The 27,762-nt window shown below is 40.1% G+C and overlaps 1 protein-coding gene across 2 annotated transcripts; it reads left to right on the top strand.

Annotated features, from left to right (window-relative positions):
• On the top strand, nt 1-27,406 carry ITM2B (integral membrane protein 2B). 2 transcript variants are annotated; one of them, XM_051635284.1, is made up of 6 exons: nt 1-230; nt 17,214-17,342; nt 19,435-19,638; nt 21,662-21,772; nt 25,254-25,404; nt 26,672-27,406. In XM_051635284.1, exons 1-6 carry the CDS (start codon nt 132-134, stop codon nt 26,758-26,760), a joined length of 783 nt encoding a protein of 260 aa, XP_051491244.1. In that variant the 5' UTR covers nt 1-131; the 3' UTR covers nt 26,761-27,406. The 2 variants fall into 2 exon arrangements, with proteins under 2 accessions (XP_051491244.1, XP_051491233.1); XM_051635273.1 differs by having other exon boundaries at nt 2-230; nt 19,432-19,638.
• Nucleotides 27,407-27,762: the final 356 nt, after the last annotated feature.

Below are 27,762 nucleotides of genomic sequence, written 5' to 3'. Positions count from 1 at the left end.
CGCTGCCTGAGCCGGGGACGGGGGCGGCAGCCGCGGCAGAGCGGGGCGGCGAGGCGGGAGGCGAGAGGCGAGCCTGGCAGCTCAGCGGGTCCGGGCTCCTTCTGCTGCGTGCGGGGCACTGGGGAGCGGCCATGGTGAAGGTGTCGTTCAATTCCGCCTTGGCGCAGAAGGAGGCGGCGAAGAAGGAGGAGGAGAACAGCCAGGTGCTGATCGTGCCGCCCGGCTCCAAGGTGAGGGCGGCGGGAGATCGCGCCGCTGGGGCCGGCGCGGCTCGGCGGGCGCTGGGCTGGGTGCTGCCCGGGGAAGGGGGACGCGCTGGGGAGGAGGATCCACCTTCTTGATGTGCTCTTCTGCCCCTTCCCGCTGCGAGCCTCGGGCGGGCCAGCCGGGAAGGCTGCGCAGCGGTGTGCCCCGCCGCTCAGGCTTCTAAAATGGCTGACGGGAGAACGCGCTTGAAAGCTCCGCTTCTCCCTACTTTAAAGAATTTTGGTGGTAGTTCGGTGGATTTTAATTTTTTTTTTTTTTTTTTTTTTTTTTTTTTTTGGCTCAGCAGCACTCGGGCCGCCTCCAGCTGGACGGCTTTTAAAGATGCTTTCGTTTCCTTTGCGGCGTCCCGTCCGGACCCGCGAGTCGCTGCGAGCTGAGGGGCCGGCCCGGGAAGGGGCTGCCCGGGAAGGGGAAGGGGCTGCCGTCCCGGCCCATCGCGGTGGGGCTCGGCGGGGCTGGTGGCGCCGAACGCGGCTGCCCGCCCGCTCCCTCCCGCAGCCTGTCCCCGCTCCCTCCCGCAGCCTGTCCCCGCTCCCTCCCGCAGCCTGTCCCCAGCCGCTCCCTGCGGTGGGGGAACCTCGGGGTGTTTGGGTCGGTCGCGGGAGTTGGCTCGTGTGGGGGAAGGCTGACCCTCCCGGTTGGTCTTCGCACCGGGTTTCATCCTCGCCGGTCTCACGGATAGAAGTCCGGCAAAACCGCTGGCGAGCTGGCGGAGGTAAAACGCTTCAGGGCAAGGAGCGCTTGGCGAGGGGGGATGTTGGAGGTTTGGCCGTGCTTGAGCCACAGCGTGTTTGCAGAGCCCGGCGAGTGAGTCTTACAGCGAACTTCGCCTTGCGACTCGGGCAGGTTGAAGGGAAGGAACAAAGAGCTGCCTCCCCCCGCCCCAAAACAGAACCCAAACTCCGGTCGCTGTCGCCTTTCCTCCCCGTCTCCTGACAGCAACAAAGAGCGAAACACCAACGGCTTTTGGAGTTTCTGAAGTGCAAAACTGCCCAGAACATAAAGGTTTTTTGGTTGCGATTTCCGTAATCAAAACCAGTTTTTAATTAGGAGTAGCGTAATTTGTTCTAAGCGCTTTGAAGAGAGAAAGAAATCTTGGAAAGCCGCCAGCTTTCACATAAACGGCATGCCTTGCTGTTTTCATTTGTTTTCACAATCTTTTGTACTTTAGGCCTCCGATTTACGGGATCGGGTCTGCAAAAGAGGTAGTGTTTTTTAGTTTCCAAAGTATTTGTGATGAAATTCTGCCTTGGAAGACAGTATCTCTTGAATTTTTGGTATGAAGCTGTCCCCGAGTGTAGGGCTCGCCATAGTTTCGATGGGGCCAGGTTCTTCACCTGCAGAATCCACTGTCGTTTCAAAGCCAAGGCGAACCACGAGATGTTTTCTAGTGACATCTTCCTGGTACAGCAGGTAGTGAAATTTCACACTTCTACTGTGTCTATAAAACTCGGACCAAAGTATTTAAGTCCTTACAACAGTGTGCCACAACAAAATGAGACAGCATCATTACCCAAATTGCCTGCAATTACAGGAAATCCGTTAGGAGATCTGGGTGCCTAGTTGTCCCTAAGGGGAATGCCATTCTCTAGAAGGCGATGGATTTCCCGAGCCCAGCTTGAGCTGTGGAGTTGCTTCCTGACCCCAGGTTTTGTGATCAGTTTGACACTTGAGCACGTAAACAAGACACAAGCTACAAGTTTCAGAAAAGCCATTTTTGTACTACCTTGGAATCCAGATCTGCTGTCGATGATGTTTCCAGATAGCCTACCAATATGAGCTTGTTGTTCCTACTGCTAAGCAAACAAAATACATCTGGCTAATTGTACACTGGGGAGCAAATCTTCCTGGCCCTGTCCAGATACTGACGGCAGCGTGTTATTGGACTGTGATTTCCTTAATGCAGAGTTGTAAGTTTTGCAGCTGAGCGTGAGATACAGGACCTGCCTTAACTTTGCGCAGTTCTTTGTACTGGTCTCCTTGCCTAGAAATGAGACTTGCAAACGTTTATTAACCAGGTCAAAAGGTCGTCTGGTCTCACAGTAGCTGCTCGTAACTTCTTGCACTGTTATCAGGGGGTGAACATGCCTGAACAAAGCTTAGAGCCGTCCAAAAATAGCATGCTGGGAGCAGATGCTTGTACAGATGAAAATTCCAAAAGCGAGTGCGTGCCTTTAAGGGACATCAAGCCTTTGACATTCTCCTTGACACATTTCCATCTTTTCATGGCAGAACTGCAGACCTACACCTACCAGCGTGCAAAATTCTCTTGGGTAGACTTTTTTTGAGCTTGCATGTTGTAGAGCATAAATGAAAGCAGATCTGCTGAGTACACTAGCATCATCGTTTTATTAGAAAAGACTATGCAATCTGCACGGGATTAACAGTATTGACAAAAATTATGTCATGTAGCTGTAGAAGTATTTGGGTCTTGGAGTCTGGGAGTTTATTCTCAGATCTCAGCCAAAAAAAAAAGAAGGAACCGAGGGCCATTGTATAACTCAATACCTTTGAAGTAAGTGCAAGATACGCTCTTTGAACTTTGCCTTCTCTAATATAAATGCATTAGAAATGAATTTTTTTCCCCTTCCACAAGGAACTTCTACTGCCTGTGCAGTTCTTTGGAGGGCAGAGGAAAAATAAACCACATCTGACAAGTGTATTATTCATATAACTTTATTGCTGGAAAATCCTTAGCTTCAAGTGAGGTTTGAAGACAATATAACGTATAGAGAAGAGTGAATTCTCATAGAAAAAAGGTCACATCTCCAAAGCAGCATACATGGGACATTTGTTTTCCCCTCTCCAGTATCTACTTTTCTGTAGGACAGTAAACAGGTCTGAATCACAAGTGTGAACATGAAAAATACTACAAATCTTTCTTTTATGAAGAAAGTCCTGGGGGGCATTCTGGGCTTGAAGTAAATGAAGACACTTAAGAATAGAAGAGGATCAGCAGAAATTGCACATTTGGAATTTTATTATCAAGAAATCCTAAAGATTTAAGCAAGAGATATTAGTAATCCGTTTGATATTAATGAATAAAGCCAAATACTCTGAAATGTCCAGAAAATAAGGATTTATGGATTGAGTTTTTGGGCTAGTACTAGTCTTGTTCTGTTGATTTTCCCAGCACACTGTCAGACTGCTGCTCTTGTCTGCTGTTGCAGGATTACTCTTGAGTAGATAATCTTCCTACGGCTTATTAGAGAGCATTTGCAGCCAAATTATGCTGATGAGGTGGCAGAGAAATACTCAGATCTCACCAAAATTGGCCCAATAACTTCAGATGCAGATACTGATAGAAAATTAATTGGGGAAGGGAGGAGAGGAAGATGTGGGAAGAGGTAGAGGATGTATCACCAGAACAAAAGCCTTTCCAGAAGGCAGTGGTCTTATGCATTGGAGTGTACTACCTACAAGGAGCTCAAAAATCAAAAGTGCTAATCCTGTCTCTGTGTAAATCACCTGTCAGTATTAATGTGTGTTGTGAAAGTGGCTCCAGGCTTACTGCAGGCAGCTGTTAACAACTGCTAGTGCTGTTGGGATGATGCTTCTAATTCTTGGCCAAAATACAGAATGCTCTTGGTGAAGGTTCTTAGTCCATATTTAGTTTTCCACTTTGCTCACTGTCAGTACAGCAAGGCTTTTTATGACCCGATTTCCCAACAAACAAACAATGCGTGGTATTTTAGCATTTCTTCCTACAACAGATCTTTGGAGAGCCTGAGATGGTTCTGAGCATAGTTGAAGTCTTCAAACATTTTGCAAAGTCCATTCAATAAAGGCCTCCCCAAAGCTCTGTGGACCCTCAGGCAGTTGTTCCCTTCATGGAGTAGATGGCAACATTTTAAAATTATTGTTTATTTTTTTGTCCTTGGGGTTCTTAAGTCAGATCATCTTTACCAAATACAGCTTTGTGCGTGGAAGCTATGGATTCACATGTGTATCATGGCCAACCTTTGGATAGCTGTATCTGCAGAGACGTTTCAATGTTTAAGTGTAAATGTGAATAATTTTAGAAGTAGCAGCTTTCTGATTTATTCCTTATGAAAACATTATTACTCTGCACTTTAATTTTTTTTTTTTTTCAGTTTAGCTAGTCTTTTCTAAGCCATACTAAAATAGACATTTTTAACAGAGCAAGAGGGTCCACCTAATAAGCACTATTTTTTAATTAAATGGAAAAACCCTTAGATTTTGTGTAATGGGTGTTATAAGTTTCTGAAACAAAGGTGTTAGCATGACAGTTGTTACACTTATATGTGTGTGTTTGAATAGATATAAATACTATATAACATATTCTATATGTGTGTTAATATACAGACTAATAATAGTAATTCGGTTATTGTTTTGCTGTCAGGAAAGTAGGTTCTCCCACTTTATGGGATACATCTATAGATGGGTGTTTTGGGATTGATTTGTTTGGTTTTGATTTATTTTTTCTTGGAGGAGCTTCCTTATTCCCTTTATAGCTTTCCTCCAGCCGAATTTTCTATCACTGGGGAAAGAGCAGTCTTTGTATTCTCCCGTATTTTCTATGATGCAACTAGGTCATTAAACCGACCAGCTTTTGCTGTCTGTCAGAGCATTCTGGATTAAGATATGATGATTTAAAAGAGGATCAGAAGTAAAAGAAGATCCTAGCAAACTGAATTTTCTTCCCCATTCTTCTCCCTGACTTCAGTAAGGTTTTCATAAAAAGCCACCAAGCCTCAGATTAAAACCAACCCTTTTTGGGCACAAAAGGGCACCCAGGATTCTGTTACGTATTTGGCTCTATTCATACCTGCAAGCATAAATTCAGGGAAATCGAGTTTATGTAAACAAGATTTGTGGTAGGGGTTGTTCATGAGGAGCACTTCTTAACAAGAGTAGCCTTGTGGCTGCTGTCATCCTTCCTGCATCCTGATACATGGTGACTCTGTGCTGCTGCTGGTTAAGTAGTGCACCTTCCTGAAAATAAGATTGCTGTGGTCTTGAGACATTTGGCTCCTAAAGCTGTTCTGTAGAGGTTGCCAGCAATTGGGAGAACAATACTAAAAAACCAAGAACTTAAAAGTTTGTGGTGCTCCTCTGAAAATCTGTCACTACTTTGTAGTGAGTTTAGGAATTTGGAATTAGGTGTTAAAAAATTCAAAAAGTGACCTGGAAGAGCTTGTGTCGTCCCCATACCCCCAATGATGGAAATGAACCTATGGGACAGTTTTTCAGTGATCCATATCTCACTTCCTTTCTGTTTTTCATCACTTCCCAACCTGAATATCAAACACAAAGCTTTGGTTTGGAAATGCAGCCATTTCCCAGAAGAATGATATTTTAATTCTTCAAACAGGATGTATATTCTGCCAGACCTTTGTGATAACTGCTTCGTAAGTTGTTTGTATCATTTACTTTTTTGGCTCTTTGAGCAAGAGCTGACATCCATACATACCGTTACAGCTTATATGAATTCAGAGGGATGAGCATAGAGACAATGCAAATACTTAATGCGGCTTTAAATAGTTTCTCTTTTCAGATTAACAAATTTATACATGGCTGAGGCTCCTGCCCTAAAAATGTGTTTGGATAACTTGGGTGGGGTTTGTTTGTTTATTTTCCTTAATGTGTCATGTTGCAAAGTCTGTAACTAATTGAAGCTTTATATAGTGCAATATCTGGAAAGACTATCCCGCACTGTAATGTGTTACAGTTAATACCATAAATACTTCTCTGTGTTTGCCCCTGTCTTTCTCTAATGCATTACTCTTTCTGGTAAGCTCCAACAAACTAGCTTGGATATTAATATTGCATAGTGGTACAAAAAATACCACTGAAACAGAGGTTGTTGGAACCAAAAGTTCTGTTCGTTGGCAAAAGCTGGAGATAAATGAGTTAATTTTTGAAAATGTATATCAAGATGACATGCTGAGCTTTCCTGTAAAAATGGACATTGGAAAGAAAAATCAAACAAAGTTTAGACTCCTTCATTACAATGAATTAACTTTATAATAAGAAACTTTTGTTATAATGAATTGTTAAGTTAATCCAACATATGAGTGTCTGTTTCAAGGAAAGTTTAATTTCAAAAGATAATGTGTATATGTGAGTGTTTTTCCTGTCAGGTATTTTACTGAAGTGTTTACAGTTGCAAATGTAATCTAACAGTTGTTTTTTTTGTAGACTCAAATAGATTTTCTCTATTATTTGCAGAGTTTTCAGGTTTTTTTTCTTACCAGCAATTTAATACATTTTGATGATAATTTGAGGAGAGTTTACAAAAATGGCAAGCATACTTAACCTCCAGTAGTGTTTTCAGTTAACTGTTCACCAGTTGCAATTTTGGAATATTTGTCAGCATTACACAATTTTCCTATCCAGTAGCCATTAGCTACAGGCACCAAATAGCTTACAGACAAAAAAAATAGTTCTGGCTCTTGGGAAGTATATTAGAAAGCAAATACTGCATTTTTAAGTCCTAATATTCTTTATTCTGTGCTTCCAAAAACATTATTACGTATTTAAAACATAAGAACTATAGCTGGGATAAGTAATAGTGTGTTCTGTTAGCTGTTGCATAGATTCCTTTTTTTTTTTCCTTCTCTCTTTTTCCTCCCTCCCATTTATTCTATGATTGACAAAGGTTAGCATTAACTGGTTTTAGCCTCCTGATCCATATGAATAATACAACATTCATTTTCATACTATTTATGTACTGTTTTTTATCCTCAGTGGAAATTACTTTGAATGTACAGATGAAAAGTGTGCTAATTTATAAAACTTAGATATCTGTCCTAATTTTACAGATGTGGTAAATGAAAGGATTGAGATAATTAATAAGATTGAGCTCTACAATGAAGTCAGAAATGGTTTTGCAGCAGATGTCATATGGCCTAGGGTTTAGACCACAGTGGACATACAGAGAGACTTCAGCTCCTACTTGAGTGATCCATGAGGCATGTACAAGCATGGGACCTTTGTGCAAGTGCCTTAAAAAATTTACCATGAATAAAAACAGAAAAGTAATATTTGCCCAGAGGTCGCAGAAAAAGCAAGTGGATATTTTGTTTGCACTTTTCAAATAGTGTGTCTGTGTGTGTATACAAGTATTTTTAAAAAGTTTGTATATTATTCAGTATATATTATATATTCTTTTTATCTATATATGTATATTAGACACAAAAATAAAACCCACAGGCATTTTAAGAGTAGAGTGCCTTGAATGCAAATCCTTCTGTAATTTGTGGTTGTCTTCCTCCTAGGTTTCCACAAACTCCTGCTTTTGATGGTGGCTTTCTGCTGTTTTGAGGGTAGAATGAGACAGTGGAATCACTGTGGAAGAGAGCACTGGGGAGATAATTACTGGGAGGGGACAGTGATCTCTGGGGTGGATCTTACATGGTTGCTGAAGCACAAAAGTCTATTAGTTTATGTATTTTAAAATAGATGGTGTACATAGAAACACACTTGCTATTGCATGTTTGAAAATGCAGAACCATTTGCAGGGTTGGAGGCAGAACATGACTTTTTGAGGCTGCTGCACAGTGTGGTGAGTTGTCTTGACTGAGGTTTGCAGTCTGGGGAAGTTCTCTTGTTGCTTGGTGAGGTATTTGAATACTGACCAGCATCTGTGGTTATGCAGGGTGTGATGCAGTCAGGTGCTGGGTTCTGGACTGTGTGCTCCACTTGAGAATTTGAGTCCCCTAATTGCAGTGAAGCCCTTCAGATTGTTACAGTATTTTCCTCTAGAAAGGGGGTGGGGTGTAGTTAAATGTGAGCCTTTCAACATCAGCTCTTCTGTGCTAATGCTCATAAATGCTGCAATTAAATGCTGTTTTGTATTTGCATGTAGAATGGCTTCCACATAGAGAACCCTGCTTGCTGTACATGTACTATGCATTGTAATTCACTAATACGTGTATTGGTAAGATACATTTTTTCGAGGACAGGGCAGCCATTCAGAGGGACCCCAACAGGCTACAGTAATGGGCTGAACAAAACCTCATGAGTTTCAGAAAGTGCGGTCTCTTGTATCTTGGAACAGACTCACCCCTCCATCAGGACAGGCTGGGGACCACCTGGTTGGGAAGCTGATCTGTTTGAGAAAGACCTAGGACTTCTGGTGGGCAGTCAACTGGGCATGAGTCACCAGCATTGCTGAAGGCTGAGAGCTTTCTAGTCCAAAAAAAAGACGTCAAAAACTTGGTATGAGTTCAGCAGGGACCACCACAATGGTTTGAGGCTGGAGCTCACATCCCGTTAGGAGTGGCCAAGGGAGTGGGGGCTTTTCGAGCCTGGAAATGAGAAGGCTGTGAGAGGACTTTGCAGCAGCTTCCTGCCACCCAGGGAGGTAGGTAACTGAAAAGACAGTGGTCATAAAGTGAAAAAGGCGAGCTTCCAACTGGGTATAAGCAACGTATTTTTCAATCTGAGGAGAACTGAATGCTGAGCAGGTTGCCCATAGAAGCTTTGAAGTCACAGTTCTTGTAGGTTTCAAAACCCGGCTGGACAAGAGTCCTGAGCAACCTGGACAGACCTCAGAGTCCACTCATCTTTTAAAAGCAAGATTTTGGACTAGACACCTCCCTAGTGATTTCTGTGATGCTAGATTCTACTCTTGAGAGAAACTGAGACATAGTGGTTTTAATGTGCTTGAGATGACATGCCATCTGAGCTGGATTGGGAATAGAGTTATTAAATTCTAAAGCTCAATGGTGCATATGTTAATGAGATCTCTTGGGTGAAAGAGCCATCACTTGGGAAAATAGCCTTGAGAGAAATCTAGGTTAAATCCACATATTGTCCTATCATAGTAATATCTGAGATTCAGGCAGTTGTGGGAAAAAAGCAGAGAAATTTCAGACATAAGTCAGCAGGATAAAGAAGAGACAGGAACTGGAACAATCAAGGTCAAAAAGATAATTTAGTATTGATCCATTTAAAGTGGAATAGGAACCTTCAGAGTTCCTGTTTTCAAACATTGATCTAATTCAGGATAAAGTCGAGAGGAATACTGCATTTAAAGCTATAGATTTATTTAGTGTAGTTTTTATAAGTATGGTAGAAGGCAAGTCAATTATAAGGCAAAGAATGCAGATGGGGAAGAGTGTTTATTTTGGCAATGTGTAAAAAAATAAAGCATTTTTCAAAACTGGGACAGTTTTATGAAATGCCACGATTGACATGCTGTAGCTATAAATGGTGTAGTGTTTTGTTTTCTGTAAGCAAAATGTATTCTAAAGAGCGTCCCATATAACCTTTTAAGTTTGGGTTGTTTTGTTTTTTTTTTTTAAAAAAAGACATCCCTGGGACATCTTTTGCAAGATACCTGTGCAAACTTTTAGCTGCATGTGTTGGTCTTTGACTTGCAAACTGTCACACCAAGAACACTTTTCTTGAAGTACTTGAGAAAAATAGGTGTGGAATGCAGAACAAATTTCCATCATTGTAATTTATGAAAATGTATAGGTAAATTCATCTACATGTATATATCATATAAAAAAGCCTGTCTTCTACGACCTCTTCACTAGCTAATCTTATGTAAACTTTTTGTATTCAGTACAGTTCAGTGGCACTTGCGGATCTCTGTGGCTGTCAGCTGCACAGTAACACTTGAATTCAGAGTCCAGACATTTTAAAACAACATGTGTTCCAAGTGTTGTAGGTTTTGTTGAAGTTTCATATTGTGGGCAAGGGAGAGGGGTGAAAAAGCAGCAGAATCATAAAGCCCAAAAGCAAAGGAGGTAAAGCATGTCTGGAGCTTTATTACTTGTCTAGCACAGACCCAGCACTCCTGCATTTATTATTATTATTTTTAAAAATTATTCATCAAGGCCCCCCCTGCATAGTATTGCTTAAAAAGTGTAGATGTGTATCACAGAATGGTTGATATTGGAAGGGACCCTGCAGGTCATCTAGTCCAATCCCTGTGCTCAAACAGAGCCACCTAGAGCCTGTTGGCCAGGACTGTGTCCAGATGGCTTTTAAGTATCTCCAAGGATGGAGACCACATCCTCCCTGGGTATAGCCCTTCTATGGCCATAGCCCAACTCCTCTTCCCCAGAGTGTAGCATACTCATGCAGTGAATAGTTTGTCTTGTAGCAGTAATGAGGGGAGGAAGTGGAACCTAAGGTGTGCCCGGTACTCTTCGTGTGGCAGAGACCAGAAAGCTGTGCTCTGGGACGGGGAAGGGCGCGGGGAGGCATTGACGCAGGGTAAACAAACTATAGGAAGACTTGAAACCACTGGGTTTGGTGGTGAGGGAAGGAAGGGAGTTGAGGGATCTTGGAACTGAACAGAGAGAAAAGGAACAATTTGGAGAACACAGTTTGAAGAAGACAGAGGAAAGTATAGTGTGTGGTTAATTGTATAATTGCTGTTGACTTCCTGGGATTAGGATACAGCCAAAAACTGTGTATGAGTATCACCTGAAGCAAGTTGTTGCCTGGTCTACAAAAACAGAACTTTCAGACCATTTGAATAAGTGCGTTTGGGTTGTTTGGTTTTTTCCCTCTCCTTCTAGTCTGTGTAAGACCAAAGCTAGCAATAAAAATAACCACTCTTAACAATACTGCTCTCAAATGAAATTTAAATAGTTATTATAGGCTTCTTCCCTCTTCACTTGTTCTCTTTCATTGTTGGCTGCTATCAGGTTTTTAATCTCTTACCTCAGAAGTTGAAGGCAGTGTTTCAGTAAATCAGGATTACTCTTAAAGACAGCTTCTTTTATTGTCCTATCATGGAGGTGTGGGTGAGCTGCTGATTCACATCCTTTATGTTCACTTTACAGTTGTATTTTTCCTTGATTTCCTGCAGAGAAATTGAACTTTTCATGTTCTATCATGTTTTTCTCTAGTTTTATTTCCTGGTTCCCTTTTCTTGCCTGTTTCTCCTTTGTTTTTTGTTCTCCCTTCACCTTCATCTTTCCTGATCTGTGCAACTTCCTTCCTGTCCACCAGTGCTGATTCCCTTTTGAAGATGATCTTGAGCTGGGTGCTTATATTAATGTTTTTATTCCATGATAGTTATGACTTCTGAACCATAACATGAGTTATTTGACAGACACCTCATTTTTTAATAAAACATCCCCTTTATTTGGTGAAAGGCAGCATTCAACTAATATAAAAATGACCTTGGACTTTGATCTTTGGAAAGACCTTAGAATGCATTTACTTCTCACTGCTGCATTTCCTAGTGCTGTATGACAGATTTTGTGTTCAATATTTTCTAGTATGTGATTAGAAATATAAGAAGAGGTTAATAATGCCTAATAGATAATTATAATTAATTAATCTCCTTGGTTATCCAAGCAGTGTGACTAGAGCAAGCAACACCAGAACTCAGGTCTGGTTTTCATGCTATACTTCAGGCAGAGAGTCTTTGGCCAGATGGACAAGTCCCTGTCCATCTTGACAGAAGAGGAACTGGCAGTGCTGCCACAGAAGGGTTGCAGTGTTCAGATATCAACTGCACATAAACAACCATAGCTTGTTTTCAGGCTTCATCTGCGTAGAAAGAATACGTCACTGCTGGTGATAAGCGGGAGATCTCTGAAGCATCTATTGTGTATAGAGTCTGTTTTTCCAACTAGAAATTTAAAAGATCATTGTACTTAAAATTTAAATTTAACTTTATTAGGAAGCATAAAATTGCTGCTTGAGAGCTAGATCAGTATGAGGGCCTTCCAGATTCACAGCATCTGCTAAGTGAGGAGTCTTGTAAAAAAGCCTGCCTTAATTTCCCATCTGCAATAAGTAATAAATAGAATACGAGGCTTGGAGCAGTCTTCAGGCAAGAATACCATGGGAGGAATGCAGAGCTCTTTCTAAATTAAGTTCATTTTAAATGGACTGTCTTTTGGGAGCATTTTCTACAGATGTCAGATTTACAAGTTAGCTGGCAAGCCTGAGCAACAGAATTCAGTTTATACAGCTGTTGGTCAGTATTCTGTTTCAAGACTTTTTAGCCTCCCTCATTAAAAAACACTTTAAGGGTCGTCCTTAACTTCTCCCCGTTCCACTAATTAAAGATGCAGTTGGTCAATATTTGCCCTTAGGAAGCTCTCGGGCTGCCCCACTGAATTCTGTCCATCCATGTGAGCTGACATGCAAAGGACCTTGGAAGAAAGCTGTTCTGAACAGCTTCTAGCCAGTTCTACTCACACTAATTTTAAGCTTCTTTGTGTGCATGTATATATATTCTCAGATGCATGATTATGGATGGTTTGTGTATCATTCTGCAGATGTTTTTAGACATATGTGTAATACTCAGTAATACTCTGCATCTGATTTCTCTGTGTGTTGGTTCTGAAAGACATTTCCCCCTCCCAATGTTATTTTTATTGCCGTTGTATTTATTTTAAAATTTGGGCCATTATCTTTTGCATAGGTGCCCAATGGTTATACAGTACTCTGGACTACTCTGGACTACTCTGGACTACTCTGGACTCCTCACAGCATATCTATCATATCTGGTTTAGATGGATTATTACCTAATCGATTCATATTAATGTTTGGTTTGGGTGTTTTTTTGGTCTTTTTTTTTAATCATATAGTGGAAGTGTCTTTACTTTCTGCAAAGGAACAAGGTCTGATAATCTCACCCATTTTAAATTGCCATGTAAGTTTTTCGACTGGTTTTCTTTCATAACGTTAAAGCAATTACATTCTGCTATGTACAAAAAAAACACAAGGGGAAAATCTAAGTAATTATTAAGTCTAATGAAACACATTTGTGGCTCAATATTGAAGTTTCTTAGAACAATTTAATTATGTTACCCCAAACATGAATTTGGTGCTTCTGAAGTTCAGCATCTATTTAAAAAGTATCATTAAAACTGAACTGAAAAGGACAAGAGAATATATGGCCAGTAGCCGTTAATAACTGCTAATGTTTCCAGATTAAGGGATTATTCACAATTTTTTCTTTCAGTCCACTCCAAAACAGTTCATGGTTATTGTTGTAAGGAAGGTCTTGATCCTCCTGTAATTGAGAGGTGCTTTGGTAAATAGTTTGTGGTATCATTTGTCCTCCGAAGTGTTCCATGGAGTGTTTCCAGTAGCAAGACAGAGTGCAGCTTTCCATTAGCTGCTGCGGTCACTGATGAAGGGATCTTCACTAAAAACAGCAGTTATCTTGTAACTTCTTTGTAAGAAAATGACAGATTTGAATCCTACCAATCTCAAATAATAGAGAATTTAATGCTTCTCATTTTCTATCTACAGGAAAATTGTTCTGCAGGGCTTGAAGCTATTCAGGTTGAGAAGTTCTGAACCATTTAATTTTAACACTGTGGAGTTCAGTTTGCAAGTGGCAGAGAGATGCTTCTGGTTTGTGTCTTGTCCATGGGAAATAGGCTAATCAAATGTTTTCCAATTAGAACAATCAGCTCATCAAGGGAAGCAAGGCAGTATTGGGCTTGTATCCAGTTCCTCCTAAGGCATTTTGCATCAGAGGTTAGTTGTGGCATCATAAGGTTGAGGATTCACCAGGGAGTTGGAAGCACGCGGGGCAGGGATGAAACAGAAGAGGGGAAAGAAAAGAACCTTAACAGCAATGATTAATTATTGGTGCTCATGAAAGTAGAGAACTATATTTTTAGAGGACAACATTCACCGCAAGTATAGGCTGCTTTCTCTGGCAGTGGGAAGCTGACCTAGAGAAAAATTAGTCAGTGAGGCTGCAATCTCATGTTGTGCTCTGGATTCCAGAAGCTGGTGCTGCTACCTGGGATCAAAGTGCAGTCCTGACTCAATGGAGAGAGATGCTGAGTCAGCACCATCCCTCTTAGTGGGGATCTGCTTTCACTTAATGTTTTTTCTTTCAGAACATGAGTGACCTGGAAAGAGGGTGAGCATCCATCACACTTTCTTCTCTTGCAGTGCAGAGGGTCAGATTTATATAGTGAGGGATGAATTACTCTTTGGTCAACTCAGCCCAAACTAAGCTGTCATGGCAACACTACAAGAGTTAAGACAGCTTAGCCATGGGACAGCTACTAACATGAGTATAATTTGGCTTCAGTAGGTTATTTATAATGTTTTAATTTAAGATGTTTTTTAACTGCCTGATGGTGTACTTTGTTTTCAAATTCTGAAGAGGAAAGCAATTCTGTGTCCTCCTTCAAAAGCATTAAATATTTTCAGTGTTAACTTAGTGCTTGTGGTTCCTCTGTGCTGAGATGCAGTACTTTCATGCATTGTCCTAAGCAAGAAGTTAAGCTGGGTTTGAACTCTTGCTCTAAATTTACTGTTCTGTTTTCAGTAGGTTGTGGACAAATCAATGCAATAGGCAACTACAAAGTTAAGTGTTCCACTATTAGGAATGCCTTAAAGTATAAAATTTATCTGCTGGTAGAGGATTAAGGAGTTGTCGTAAACATATTGTTTACATCTGTCATCTCATATATCAAAGCAAAATTATTTAGGGTGAAATACTGGTAAACTTGTTCTTCAAGTTCCTCCTAGCATGGTAAAAGTGTAAAAGTTACTTTCTTTTTTTCTGATTTGTGGCCTACACCAACTTAATTTGACATTAATCCTCATTTCCAAGTGAGTGTTAACACAGTGCATGCCTTCTGCACCACTTCCTAGAAGTGTGCTTTGTAACTCTTTCTGATCTTACAGAAAGATGAAAGAATGGAAGAGGCAGTTATTCCACTAATAGATAATTCTGCTTTGGAGTTAAAAAGTGGGGGGAAAGGGAGGAATAAAAACAGCACTGGGAACGAATAAAGATACTGTTTATATATTCTGCACTAGAGAATATTTTGGCATTGTCTCCCAGAGCCAGTTTGCTGTCCATTTTTCTGACATTACAGTTTAAATGACACCTATTTAAAAAAGTTTCAATCAAGTGTCCTTTATGCTTTGAAATATCTAGGGAAATAATTACCTAATGATACGGGGCAACATAAAAATAAAAATCCTTGTTTTACCTGGTTTAGATTTATAATTGAGATGATTTATAGAAAAATCCACAGTGAATCTTAACCTGACCTGAAAGTTAATTAGATTACCATGGGTATTATGTCCTGTTCTCAGTCTTTGCAAACAGCTAGGTTAAAAACCACACGGCAAGTAATCTTGTCATTCTTTGCACTGAATTCTTTAAATAATTAGTAGTGGAAAATTTTATAAAAGTCATTGTTACTTGTCTTCTCATTCTGCTTTTTTTGGTCCACGGCAACTATTTTCTAGCCCCTCTCATTTTGCCTTGTAATGTATCCCAGAAATGTTGCTTGGAAGGGGCCTCTCAAAGTCATCTGGTTCAGCCTCCCTTTAGAAATAGAATGGTTGCTAAAGCAAGATGAGCCATGGCTTTGTTTAGTCGAGTCTTGAAAACCTCCAAAGATGGAGATTTCCCAACTTGATTTACAGTGGTGTAGTTTGCAAGGTAATGCAAAACAAAATCTGTGAAATATCTTCAGAGTTTGGCTCTAAATATGTTTGAATTAGATTTTGGCAGCTGTTGCCTGGCAAAGAAGCTGCATTGCCACTTCTGTATGAAAGATAATTGAAGTGTACTGTAAAGGTGGGTTTCATGTCACCTAATTTTAGCTACGTATGAATTAGGTACCTAGTTTGTTAACCAAGGAATCTCACCCTATAATCAGTGAAAATAAGTCCCTCCAGAAGACTACTTCTCCCTTCTCAGGGAAGGTTGGGCTGAGTCATTCTCTGGAAGCACCTCTTTTTCTCTACCATTTACCGTGAGAGTTCCTTTTCCATTTGGTCTCAGATTTGCTTAGATGGCATTGGCCAGATGAGGGGAACTATATGAAGGGACTCGACCTACAATTTTTTTCAAGCAGGAAACAACCCTAATTAGTAAATGCGGCAAAAAAAACCCCACCCAGAACACTTGACTGACAAGCAAACTAACCTATCAGTTTAGCACTTCTCTCCTGCTTTTCCTCTTGTCTTCTGTTTATTTGGCCATATGGGTTTTGCCTTGTTCATCATGCTACACTATTGTTTTTTTGGTTGCAAAAGGGCAATGAATGGCTTTGTATTTATTTGAATTCTGAGATTTTCCCATGATTGTCAGAGCTGGAAGGAAGATGACTCAAAAGATGCTTTGTTTTTTGTTTTTTGTGGTTTTGGTGTTTTGGTTTGGTTTGTTTTTTTGTGTGTGTTTTCTGGTTGGATTTTTTTCTCTTTGGATGTGACTTTTGCAAATACTTGGGACAGGAATGAGCATTGTGATGTGACTGATAGAGGAAAGATTTTGCAAGCAGCAGTTTATTGCTTAGGATGCCTGGGGAGCCTGCATGGTTATGCAAACTAGTGCCCCAGTGGGGAAACATCCTGTCATTCCTTTAGCATAAGTGCATGGCAGATAGAGTGAGGCATGGCACATGCTGTCAAAGAGCAGAAAAGTTCTTTAACTACAACTTACAAAGCATCTTTTTTTTTTTGTTCCCACTCGTGTTACTCTGCCAGCAAAGAGGTGGTAAAGTCTCTTTCCTCCTGAAACAACATAGAAAAATACATATTTTGCTCTTCTTATGAACTTCCATCTTATGTTGGTTCTTCGGGTTCACTTGAATTCCATATAACAAGATAAAAAAGAATCTGACCTTTCTGAATTGGCTTCCTCACTCTGCTGTTGTTGTTGCATGGAGGTTGCCTGAGAATGGGTATTTTCCTGCCTGTTGTCTGTAAAGTGGCTTGCTGTGTCATTAGGTATCTCAGGAGATTTTATTATATTTTTCTCTTCCTAAAGACTTAAGTCTGTTGATTTAGTCAGTGACAATGACATTAAAAGTGACTGTTGGTACAAGTTTTCCTAAATGTCAAATAAATCTGTTTTAAACTTTACCAAATAAAACACATTTCCAAACAATTGTGATAAAATGCGTGTAGCCTTCTCTGTTGGATGCAATGTTTGTACTTTCTGGGCCTGAAGTATCTGCTGTCTTACGTGTCTTGGGAACAGTGTGTTGAAGGTCTCTGATGTATTGCAGGACCCTGAGGATGCTGTGCCTGTTGGACAGAGGAGGGCCTGGTGCTGGTGCATGTGCTTTGGATTGGCCTTTATGCTGGCTGGTGTGATCCTGGGTGGTGCCTATCTCTACAAATATTTTGCATTCCAGGTGAGTCAAATACATTTTATTACGGGAGTGTTGCATTTTTCTCCCCTAGGCTTTATGTTTAGGAGAGGAAAGAGGAGCAACAGATGAAACCAAATGGTCTTGCTGCTCTCATTTTTCTGTCTCTAAAACTTCAGCTTTTCTAAAGGCAAAGTGTATGGCCTGCTCTGAAGTTTCCTATCAGCAGAAGAGGGCAGGAGCAAAGCTGGCAAATAAAAGGAGGCAACACTTTTGAAAACCTTACTTTGCAGAGAAAGGATTATATCTAAATAGGACTTGGGTTTAGGAGCCCCAGCGGTGCCCCAGATTTCACCTGCTCTCTCTCCCTTTCCGCAGTGCTGAATACTGGAGGTAGATTAACCCTTTGAAAGCCTCCTTGTTTGACCCCAGATTTCTTTGAGGCGTGTGGTACTGCTAATGCAGAGAAAAGGGACTGCTTGTCAGAGCAGTGCAGTGACTCTCCTCCTTCCTAGCCTCCACAGAGATAAGAAAAACAGGCCCTGCAGGGGCCCTGGAAGAAGCACAGTCAATGTGGTTAAAGGTGCTCTTGTCAGGTCTAATCCACGCTGACAAGATTAGACCTCTGACAAAATGTATTTTCAGTTTTTATGAACGGTGCTGATGCAGGAGGAGCCCTGTGAAGGCAGTGGTGCCAGGAAACTGAAGCATTTACCTGAAATATGGGAGATTCAAGTTAAACATTGTCTTCCTTCATGGGAATTGTCACAGGGCAGTGGTGGATATGCTTGGCTGTTGCTCCAGTGGTACCAGCACAGTCACCCACCCTCCTTCAGAAACTGCAGGGGTCAGAAAGGGAGAGTGTAAGCAAAACATTAATCCCTCTTGCCCACTGGTTAGTGGACTTAATAATAAGGCAGAAATTCTGTGTTCTTGTCCCTGCTACCAGGATTTTTTTTTTTTAAAAAAACATTTTAGTAGAAGGTACAGGGATTAAACATGAGAAATTCTAGCTGAACTTGCAGTTTATCATCTCTTTGGCTATTATGTAAACATAATCTACAGGGGAGCAGTGGTGTTGCAAATGATGCTTAAACAGCACAGCATATCCTGGGGGATTTAGCAAGCTGAGAGCAGCTGAAGGCCTGCTGCAGTACTGCCTGTCTGAGCCCTGCCTGCAGTGGTCCTCCTTTCCCTTACCAGCAAGCTGAAAGTTAAAGTGCCATTTAATGCAAACCTGTGCTACTTGTTTATGAGACAGACCTGGGTTGAAGGAAACATTCAGGACTTGAACTAACATTGCACTGAAGGTATGTTTTCAGTGTAGAACTTTAAACTGATACCATGTGGATATGCGTAAGTTGTGTATTTCCAAAGCTATCTGGCCTATACGTTTTGTATGTGACTTCCTCTGACTTTGGACTTTATTTTGCACTTTGCTTAGGTAACCTGCCATGTATACTGTGACAGAAGGACACAAATTGCTTGGTTTAGTTCCTTTTTATTACCTTTTTATCTTTTAAAACTGTTCAAACAAAACATAATTGATTTTAGAAACTAACTTTCAAAACTTCTAAAGCCTTACAAAACTAAACAACTTCATAGATAACTGAGGTTGGAGGGAAACTTGTGAAGTCATTTGGTCCAACCCCCTGCTGTGAGCAGAACCAAATTCAGAGTTAGACTTGCTTTTTAAAGGTGATTTGGGTTACTAGTTTCAATGTCTTAAATTTTAATAATTGACTACAGTTAAATAATAATTTAATAATAATAATAATACGGGTGCATGTAGAAGTAGGAAGTTAATTGTCTTTCTAAAAATAAGATGCATTGTGCCACAGGTAACAGATGCAAAATAGAAGACTACATTTTAAGAACCTGCCTTTGGGATCCTGTTTTCCTTGAATTCCAGGGAAAGACTCCCTCTGGGTTCAGTACAATCGAGGTTTTTTTATCCATGGCCCTGTAGTAGATAGCAATTGGCTCCTACTGTAGTGTATGAACCAAATTATAGGGAAAATGTTTCATCTAATCTGACAAGTCTTTCTTCTCCATAGTGCTTTGAGAATTTTAGTTTTCAGCTTCCAACAAGGCTACTGATGGTTTTGGTTTTGGCTTGTTTTACTATTTTTAGCAGGGTGGTGTGTATTTCTGTGGAATAAAGTACATTGAAGATGGCTTAAATTTACTTGAATCTGGGGCAGAGGCTCAGAGTGCTCACTACCACACAATTGAGCAAAATATTCAGATCCTGGAGGAGGAAGATGTTGAGTTTATCAGTGTGCCAGTGCCTGAGTTTGCTGATAGTGATCCTGCTGATATCGTCCATGACTTCCACCGGGTAAGAAATATTTCTGGAGAAGTTAAAAGCATTTAAAACTTGAAAAAATGTTCCCCCTCAGTCATCCTGATAAATGTTCTCCCTAATGATTGTGGTGGGGAAAGTGGAGGGTGGAGGAGGCAGCAGAAACGTTTTGATCAGCAGCAGGCTGCAAGCAATTATTAACCGGGCATACGAAGTACAGCCTTAAACAATCATCATGAGATAGCTTGTAAACTACCATTTGCCAATACGGTTCTGTTTTTAGAAAGGGAAAAATCTTAGAGATGTTTATTTCCTTAGTATGGGGAAGTAAAGAGATTATAGCTCTTATTGTAGTAAGTGCACTGAGGCGGAATTTGACCAACTGCTGTGGTGTCGAGGGGAGTTTAGAAAGGGCTGTCATAGCTTTGACCTCAACTTGCAGGGGCTGGTTGCATCTTGCATCTCTAGGTATGTTTAGGCACCCACAGAGGTTGCTCGCATAAGCATAGCTTGAAAACTCCAAAGCAGCAGCAGAAAGGGAAGGAAGGGGCCAGCTGAGCAACCATGGAAGAAAGCTTGTTTTCCAGATGCTGTAGGAAGCCAATAAGAAGCTAAATTGTCCTCGTGCACAGGCTACTCTGATTCCTAAAGGCACTGAACCTTGAGTGGATCAAGTGACTTTTAGCTGCTTCTTCCCTTTTTGTGGAAACATCTTTGATTGATAGGAATTGTGTTAATACATTTTTTGTAAGGCAGTTAACAGGCTTGCAGCTCTTGGTATTAATGATAGAGCTGTAAAACAATTAGCAGCCCATCTTTTCTGTATCAGCCTGATGGAAGTTGTCTGATAGCAAGCAAATGTTCTCCAGCTGGTTTTCAGAAAGCTAATTTTCTGTGAACATTTGAAGACTTCACTGAATAGCTTTTTTTAAGCAAGGATGAAAAAGAAGAATAAGGAAGCATCCTATTTTTTATGCAAACCTCAGAGTTTCAACTTTTCCAGACAAAATAAGTGCTATCTATCTAATATTCATAACCAGATTTGGAGGAAAACACTGCTCACTTGAGCTGTGTGGTTTTAAAATATTCCTGAATATATTCAGGAAGGTTCTGTTAAGAGTTAGAGCAAAGCCTCTAAAGAAGCAAAACCAGGCAAAAAAGAAGTATACAAGAGGTGAAAAGGAACAATATAATAATATAAACTGACTTCTTGATTTAATGGGTTAAAGGCTTTGCTTTAAAGGTGAGTGCCAGGATCATTTGCCATAGGCACAGCATTTACTCCCATGTAATAAAATAAATTGCACTGGTGATTGCTGGCCTGCTTGTCTGTTGGGCTGTTGGTACTCAGTATTTTATATACATCTGCAGTCTTAGAGCTTTCAGCAGCCTGACATAATGTCTTCTTTAGCAGGAGCAGATGCAGGAAAATAGCTTAGACAACAGAGCCATAGGATTCATCAGGATAATTCCCTGGGCTTTTATATCTCTGTTTTTTATCAAATAATGGCAAATATTACAGTTCAAGTACTACAAAAATAACAATTCAGCTATAAATAATAATTAACACTGCAACTCAAAAGTATTTATGAAAATAAAAGTATTTTTGTTACATTATCCGTAACAGTACTTTTTTCTGCTATATTTTGTTCTTACCAGCAGCTTTTTACTCTACACTAGAACAAAATATAAAAGCATGGAGATTAGAGCAAGGTTTTTGCCCTGTTCTTTCAAAATGTAGGAACTACGAATAAATACATACTGTATCTGATTCCTGAACAGATCAGACACACCTTTGTCATTTCATTATTGTAGTGCATTTGAGCTACTTAATGCCTGCTGCCTTGCACAAATCCCTGTCATAGATTTAAACTCTCATCAAAAGTACCTTTTATTTCTGCATTTACCTACTCTCAAACTGGAGATGGTTGGACAGGCTTTCTGGTGAGTAAAACAATAATTTGAAGAGCAATGTGAGGCAACAGCAGTTTAACAAAGTCTGTATGTGAATTTTATTATGTTCTTGTTACTTTAATTAAAGTAAATATTTCCTCAACAGAGACTCACTGCCTATCTTGACCTTAGCCTGGATAAGTGCTATGTGATTCCTCTGAACACCTCAGTTGTTATGCCACCAAAAAATTTCCTGGAGCTCCTCATCAACATCAAGGTATGGGTAAATCATAACTAGTTTGTTCTTAAAACAGAAAAATTAGATTATTTTTTTCCCCCAGAAGTCTGGCATTTGCAGAATTCATATGCGTTCAAAAGTTAGCTGATCACTAGAGATCTTCTGTAAAGAGAGAAGAAAGTCTGTAACCTTCTTAATTATCCACAATCATGAAGGAATTACTAATTCAGAGGAAGGCAAGTTTCCATAAAGCATGTATGTGCTGGACTGAGACTGCTTAGCTGAGATGTACTGGGAGATCCTTTTAACGTGGGCATTGTTTAAAGCATAGGTCCCTAGGGCTGGCCCCTACTTTGAACTTGTCAGTGGCTTGAGGGTGGTGTATGTGAGGTGTGTTGGATCAGCTGTGTGTGCTCAGGGTAATTAGATTTTGCACTGGGTGTGCTGGACTGGTGCTGCATAGGAGTTCATAAGGCTTGCAGCAGCCTGAAGGTGGATCTTCCTCTTTCCATGGAGGTTTTGTAGGAGCAATCAGGATTTGGATTGAATGATTAGCAAAACCCATTTAAGCAAGAGGGTTTTTAGTATAGCCAGGTTCCTGGTTCTGAGAGCACCAGACCTTCAGAAAAAGATTTGTTATCCTCAAAAACAAGGACTGTGGAAAGGACTGAGGTACCACAATCGCTGAACAAAGGAAAAGAGTTTTCAGTCTAATGTTGTTGGGAGCTCCTGATCACTTCCTAGCAGGGTATGATGACTGAAAGCTACTGCTGGGCTTGTGGTGCTGGCTGGCTTGTCTCCACCACGGGGACACGTTCTTCTGTTAGTAGTAGTAACTGGGTGAAATGTAATGGCCTGTGAAATTGAAGAGGCCAAAGTAGATAATTTAATGAGGTCTCTCACTAATTTAATATGAATCATCTCTGTGTGTGTGTGTGCATATATATATATATATATATAAAAACTCTTATATATGCATGCTTTTAATGCAGATTTAAATAGTATTTACCTAGTTTTTCAGCCTTCTGGCTTCTTTACAGAACAGCAAAACTCTCCAGGTGGGGAAGAGAGCTGATAAACTAACTTGTGTCTAAGACCTGGGGAGAGTGTTCTACATTTTATTTTACTGGGCTTTTATAACTTTAGAATTGTTAATACAGTCTTTGGATTGCATCTTTCAATCTCGTCTTTGGAATTAGGACTCCAGGAACCTTTTAGCCACTTCTTAGTGGTTTGTGTATATAGATAAATTTCATGTGAAGAATTACTTGACAAGTAAGTCCTCTGCTGCTTTTCTGCTGCCAATTTGAGTCTGGCTATTTAACCTTACTGTCATTTCTTTTACATAAGGATGAGGTTGTGCCTGAAAAACACAGTGGCCCCATATTTTTTTGTGTATGTTGTTTTGTTTCCATTTTTAGTTCACACAAACTCCCTTATTAAAATCCATTAATTTCCTAGTTTGTCATTAGTACGAAATCAAATACGCTTGCTTTACAAGTAAGAGGATAACCAGGCATCATGCATTTAATTGAAAATCTGTGCAAAACCAAACTGTTTTGATCACTGTCCCTAACAGTGAGTGCCCTAATTTTATGAGACATCTGTTTAATTCTCATTGTAGTCACTAAAAGCTGTAGGCATTTGATGTCTCAGAAAATCAGGCTGAATGTTTTCTAACTGGAATTTGGGAAACTATTCTGCAGATACACTGAGTAAATTTCTCTTCACTGTCCTGCAGTCATGCTGGTTGCACAAGGAAAAAAAATATGTCTGAAATGAAAGTACTAATTTCATTAAAATGAGCTCTTAATCCATGCAGAGGGCATCTTTTGAAAATAGAGGTGCTCTAGACTATTTTCTTTTTTTTAAAAAAAACAACCCACATGGGTTCATCCACCTCATTCCTGTAGTTGAGCCAACTGGCCAATGTTAACAGTAGGTGACACACAGGATATCTCAAAGATGAGGATATTTGCAGCTATGGTGAATGCTACTGCTTGGTAATTGCTCCTGCAGCAGGTGGGCAGAAGAGCTTCCCACACTGAACTCCCCCTCCTCTTGTGCCCCCTGGGAAAGCCAAAAATGCCAGGTCCAGGGAGTTGCTGGGGAGGTCCTGGGAGATCCTGCAGCTAGGGGAGTGAGCCCAGGGGTGTCCTCACGGGCTTCCCCATGTCCTCAGCACCGCTGCCTGCTCTGCTGGTGCCCTGCTCTGCTGCTTTGCTCTGGCGCTCCCTCCTGAAATTTGAGAGACCAGGGGTTAAGATACAGTAATTTAGAGTGATTCATTTGCCAAATAATGAGTGAGATAATTTGGGAGTGTGAAGTCTTCCACGCTCTTACTTAAAGAAAAAAAAAAAGCTCTCGTTTTCCGCATAGGCTGAAGAAAATTGTTATGATTTAAAGTTAATTTTATATAGTCTGTCCTTTCTTTACTGAAAAAAATAGCATTTAGCCAGCTTCTCAACATGTCACTTGGATTGAAAAGACAGTCCAATTTTGCAATGGGAACTTCAAGTTGTTTATTGTCAGTTAGAAAATATAGGGATCTTTCACCACAGAACCTGAATTTGTTTCCATAAATGGTAATTTAATTTTTAGAAAGCAAGCAACACCCTCTCTACTGCCATAAGTTAGGATCACACTAGGAGGATTTCTTAGATGAGGTAATATTTCAAAAAAGTGGATTGTTATTTACTGGTGGCAGTATTAGGAAATTGTCTGATAGCAAAGTATGTGCATCTCCATCTGTGTACAGTGAGATGTGCACAGAGCTGGATTCCTCCAGCATTTTAGCTGTGGCAAAATAATACTAAAGGGACTAAAAGGCTTGGGAAGCCTTTTCTTGTCATTGTGGCTCTTCCCTTTTCAGTGTGTTGCCTTAAAGCAGCTGATATACCACCATGGCTTTCTAATACCTTTCCATATAAACAACTGTGGGAGTCGCCATAAGAACTTACGTGCTAGATGGTCTCATCTTGCATTTGGCTTGAGGATTGTGACCCTTGCTGTGAATACGTTTGAGACTTCCCAAACCCCCTGGACTGCAGCTGGAGTATGCTGCAGTTGGCATGCTTCATCAGCAGGAATATCTCCATGTACAGCATGCTTCTCCCAAGTCCTGTTCAGTAGTTGCCTCTACTGTTGGGCTGTTGGACTGTTGTTAATTAAGTGAAAACTATGGATGATAAGCACAGGACTGATCCATGCTAATGGGTATTCCTGGAAGGAAACATTTCTCTCTGTTGAAGACTGATGTTACCATAGCAGGAAGGCAGTGGATGTATACATGAGTGGAAGTTTTGTGATGTTTGAAATGTAATTGTTGCATAGTTCTGTAGTGCAGCAGAGTCACGTTTGCAGATTTAGAATAAAATTCTGTGGGTAAAACATATTTTGAAAGAATTCAAAGGAGGCGTGTGACAGCTGTGTTGAAAGAAACACATTGCAAAGTGGTTTTTGTGAACTTAGACCGTGACGAGATGGCTTTTGACACAGCTGTTATATTTCTGTTCAACAGGCTGGAACATATTTGCCTCAGTCCTATTTGATTCACGAGCAGATGATTGTTACTGATCGCATTGAAAATGTGGATCAGCTGGGATTCTTTATTTACCGCCTCTGCCGCGGCAAGGAAACCTATAAACTACAACGCAAAGAAGCCATGAAAGGTAAACGTTCTTCCCACTATCTTTTGTGCTGGCAGAAAGTTCAATGCCACTTGAGTTCAGTAAATAGGCTTGATTGTGTTGAAAGGAATGACTCTTATTAAAGCAAGGGTTGCTTATTGCAGAAACTGGCTCTTTGGGCTTAAGTACATCTCATATTTTATGTGTAGGTATGGAAATAAGTAATTTTATTGTCCAAAAAGTGCTCAGGGCCCCAGTGAGCTTAGATCTGCTGAAAAGCTTGTGTTGCATGGGCATGTTTTCTGGCATTGAGGCTTTCATTGATGCTTTTCTATAATCTTGTTTCTTGACCTGCCTACCCCCCAAAAACACACTTAAATATATGAGAAGCCATAGCCTTGTAGTCCAAGTACAGAATTGCTGGTTCTTCTTGTCATTAAAGCCATTTACAAATTAGTCCACATCTTCCTATTTCCATCAGTGAAATGTAAGTAAGAGTTGTCTTCACAGAAGAGTTTTAGTGCTTGGTGTTCCTTCATGGAAAATGTTTGAAAAACTTAATTTGGAAGACTCTTGATAAGCTATTAAATAGTGCCTTAAAATTTGCACTCATGTTTTACTCAGACTGGCTGCTGCTTTTTTTTTTAATTATTTAACTGTACGTGATGTACAGGTGCACACTTCAGACAGTTCAATTTGCTTTTGTTGGACCTGACTGCTTGGGAAAACAAGGGAAAGAAATACATTTTGTGAAAACAATTTAGAACAATGTTTAGTAGCAAAAGCCAATTCAAAATTCAGTATATTGGTTCTGTGCATAGGTTAGTGGTGAGCATTAGTTTGGCTAACAGTGGCTAAATTCTGGCTTTTTCTGATGCCCAGATGTTGTTTAAATACTACAAGTCCACTTTTTTTTTTTGCCTACAGCAGTTTATTCCTTTGCTGTCCCCTCTAGGGTGACCCACAAGTGTTTTTACAGATGCATAGAGAAAGATTGGGAACTGGTCTGGGTTAAAACTATCCAGTGAGGGGGTTTGGCAGGTTGTTTTCAGCTAAACCAGTAGTGTGACTTGGTTCACCACCTTCAGGATCATTGCCTGCCTATTGATTTTCTAAGTATGAATGTGGGCCTCCATGTTTCCTTTGAGAGGGTGGGATCAAAGAAGGGTAGGTATGATTCCTGGTTACAATACATAAGATACTGCATTATATTTTTTAAATCTTACTGTAACAGATGTAAAACTATTATGTTTCTGATGTATCTCATCCCTTCTTCTCTTTACCCTCTGTTCTTTACTAATACAAACAGGAATTCAGAAGCGTGAAGCCATCAATTGCCGAAAGATTCGACACTTTGAGAACAGGTTTGCTATGGAAACACTCATCTGTGAACAGTAATGAGGAATATTACTGTTACAGGAGACTTAAAAACTACAGTATGACCCCACCCTTTGTATTGTGTGCAGTGATTATTTTTTAAAATCTTCTTTTATGTAAGTAGTGGACCAGGGCTTTATTGCTGAACACCTTCCATACTTTTCATCTCATGATACATGTAAAATCAGTATGTTTTAGGTTTTTTTCCTTATTTTCAGGTGTGGTGTTCTTCTTATATTTGAATAGCAATTGTATAAAAACTTAGTTGCTAGTGCATTTCATGTGATGAATCTTGAATACTGGGAAGACAAGGAAGTCTTTGAAATATCCACCAGGTTTTAATTAAGTAAAATTGAAAATAATTATTAATGTACAAATGGACTGACTGCAAGAGCTACTTCTAACTGTAATATTACCTGCTATATAGTTTGTTACAGCATATAGAAAAAGCTGTATTTGAATCTCCCTAACAAAGTGCAATTTGTTTTGTTTTTAAAATATTGTCACATTTTCCTTTTTAGATTAATTTCTGACTTGATGTTTTGAAATGGCAAGTGTTTGCTGTAACAATCTTTTAGAAAATTAAGAAGTAACTTATGTTACTAACTTGTATATAATCCATATATGTGCAATGGAAAATAAACCTTATAAACCTGTTTGTCTAAAAGTCTTGTGTTTTCTTTTGCTGCTGCTGTGGGTGTTGGGTTTTTTTCTGAGGAGGAGGGGACTACAGTTTAAATTTGAAGTTAAAATTAATGCTTTTTACTTGTGGAGCTATTTTTAAAAGCAAGAAGATAAAACAGAATAAGTGGTGGCTGAGAAATGAAATAGGAACAGAGAAGCATGTTTTTCTGTTCCTTTTTCATTTAAAGACATTATTGTGATGCTTGATTAAATTCTGGGTTGATATTTCCACAAAATACATAACAACCAGAATGGAGATGCAGAGCTGGCTTAATCATAGAATCCTAGGGGTTGGAAGGGACCTCTGAGGATCATCTAGTCCAACCCCCTTGCTGCAGC

This window comes from Apus apus, chromosome 1 (genome assembly GCF_020740795.1).
Source record: "Apus apus isolate bApuApu2 chromosome 1, bApuApu2.pri.cur, whole genome shotgun sequence".
In the NCBI taxonomy this organism is placed as follows: domain Eukaryota; kingdom Metazoa; phylum Chordata; class Aves; order Apodiformes; family Apodidae; genus Apus; species Apus apus.
This window is presented reverse-complemented; position numbering and strand designations above follow the sequence as displayed.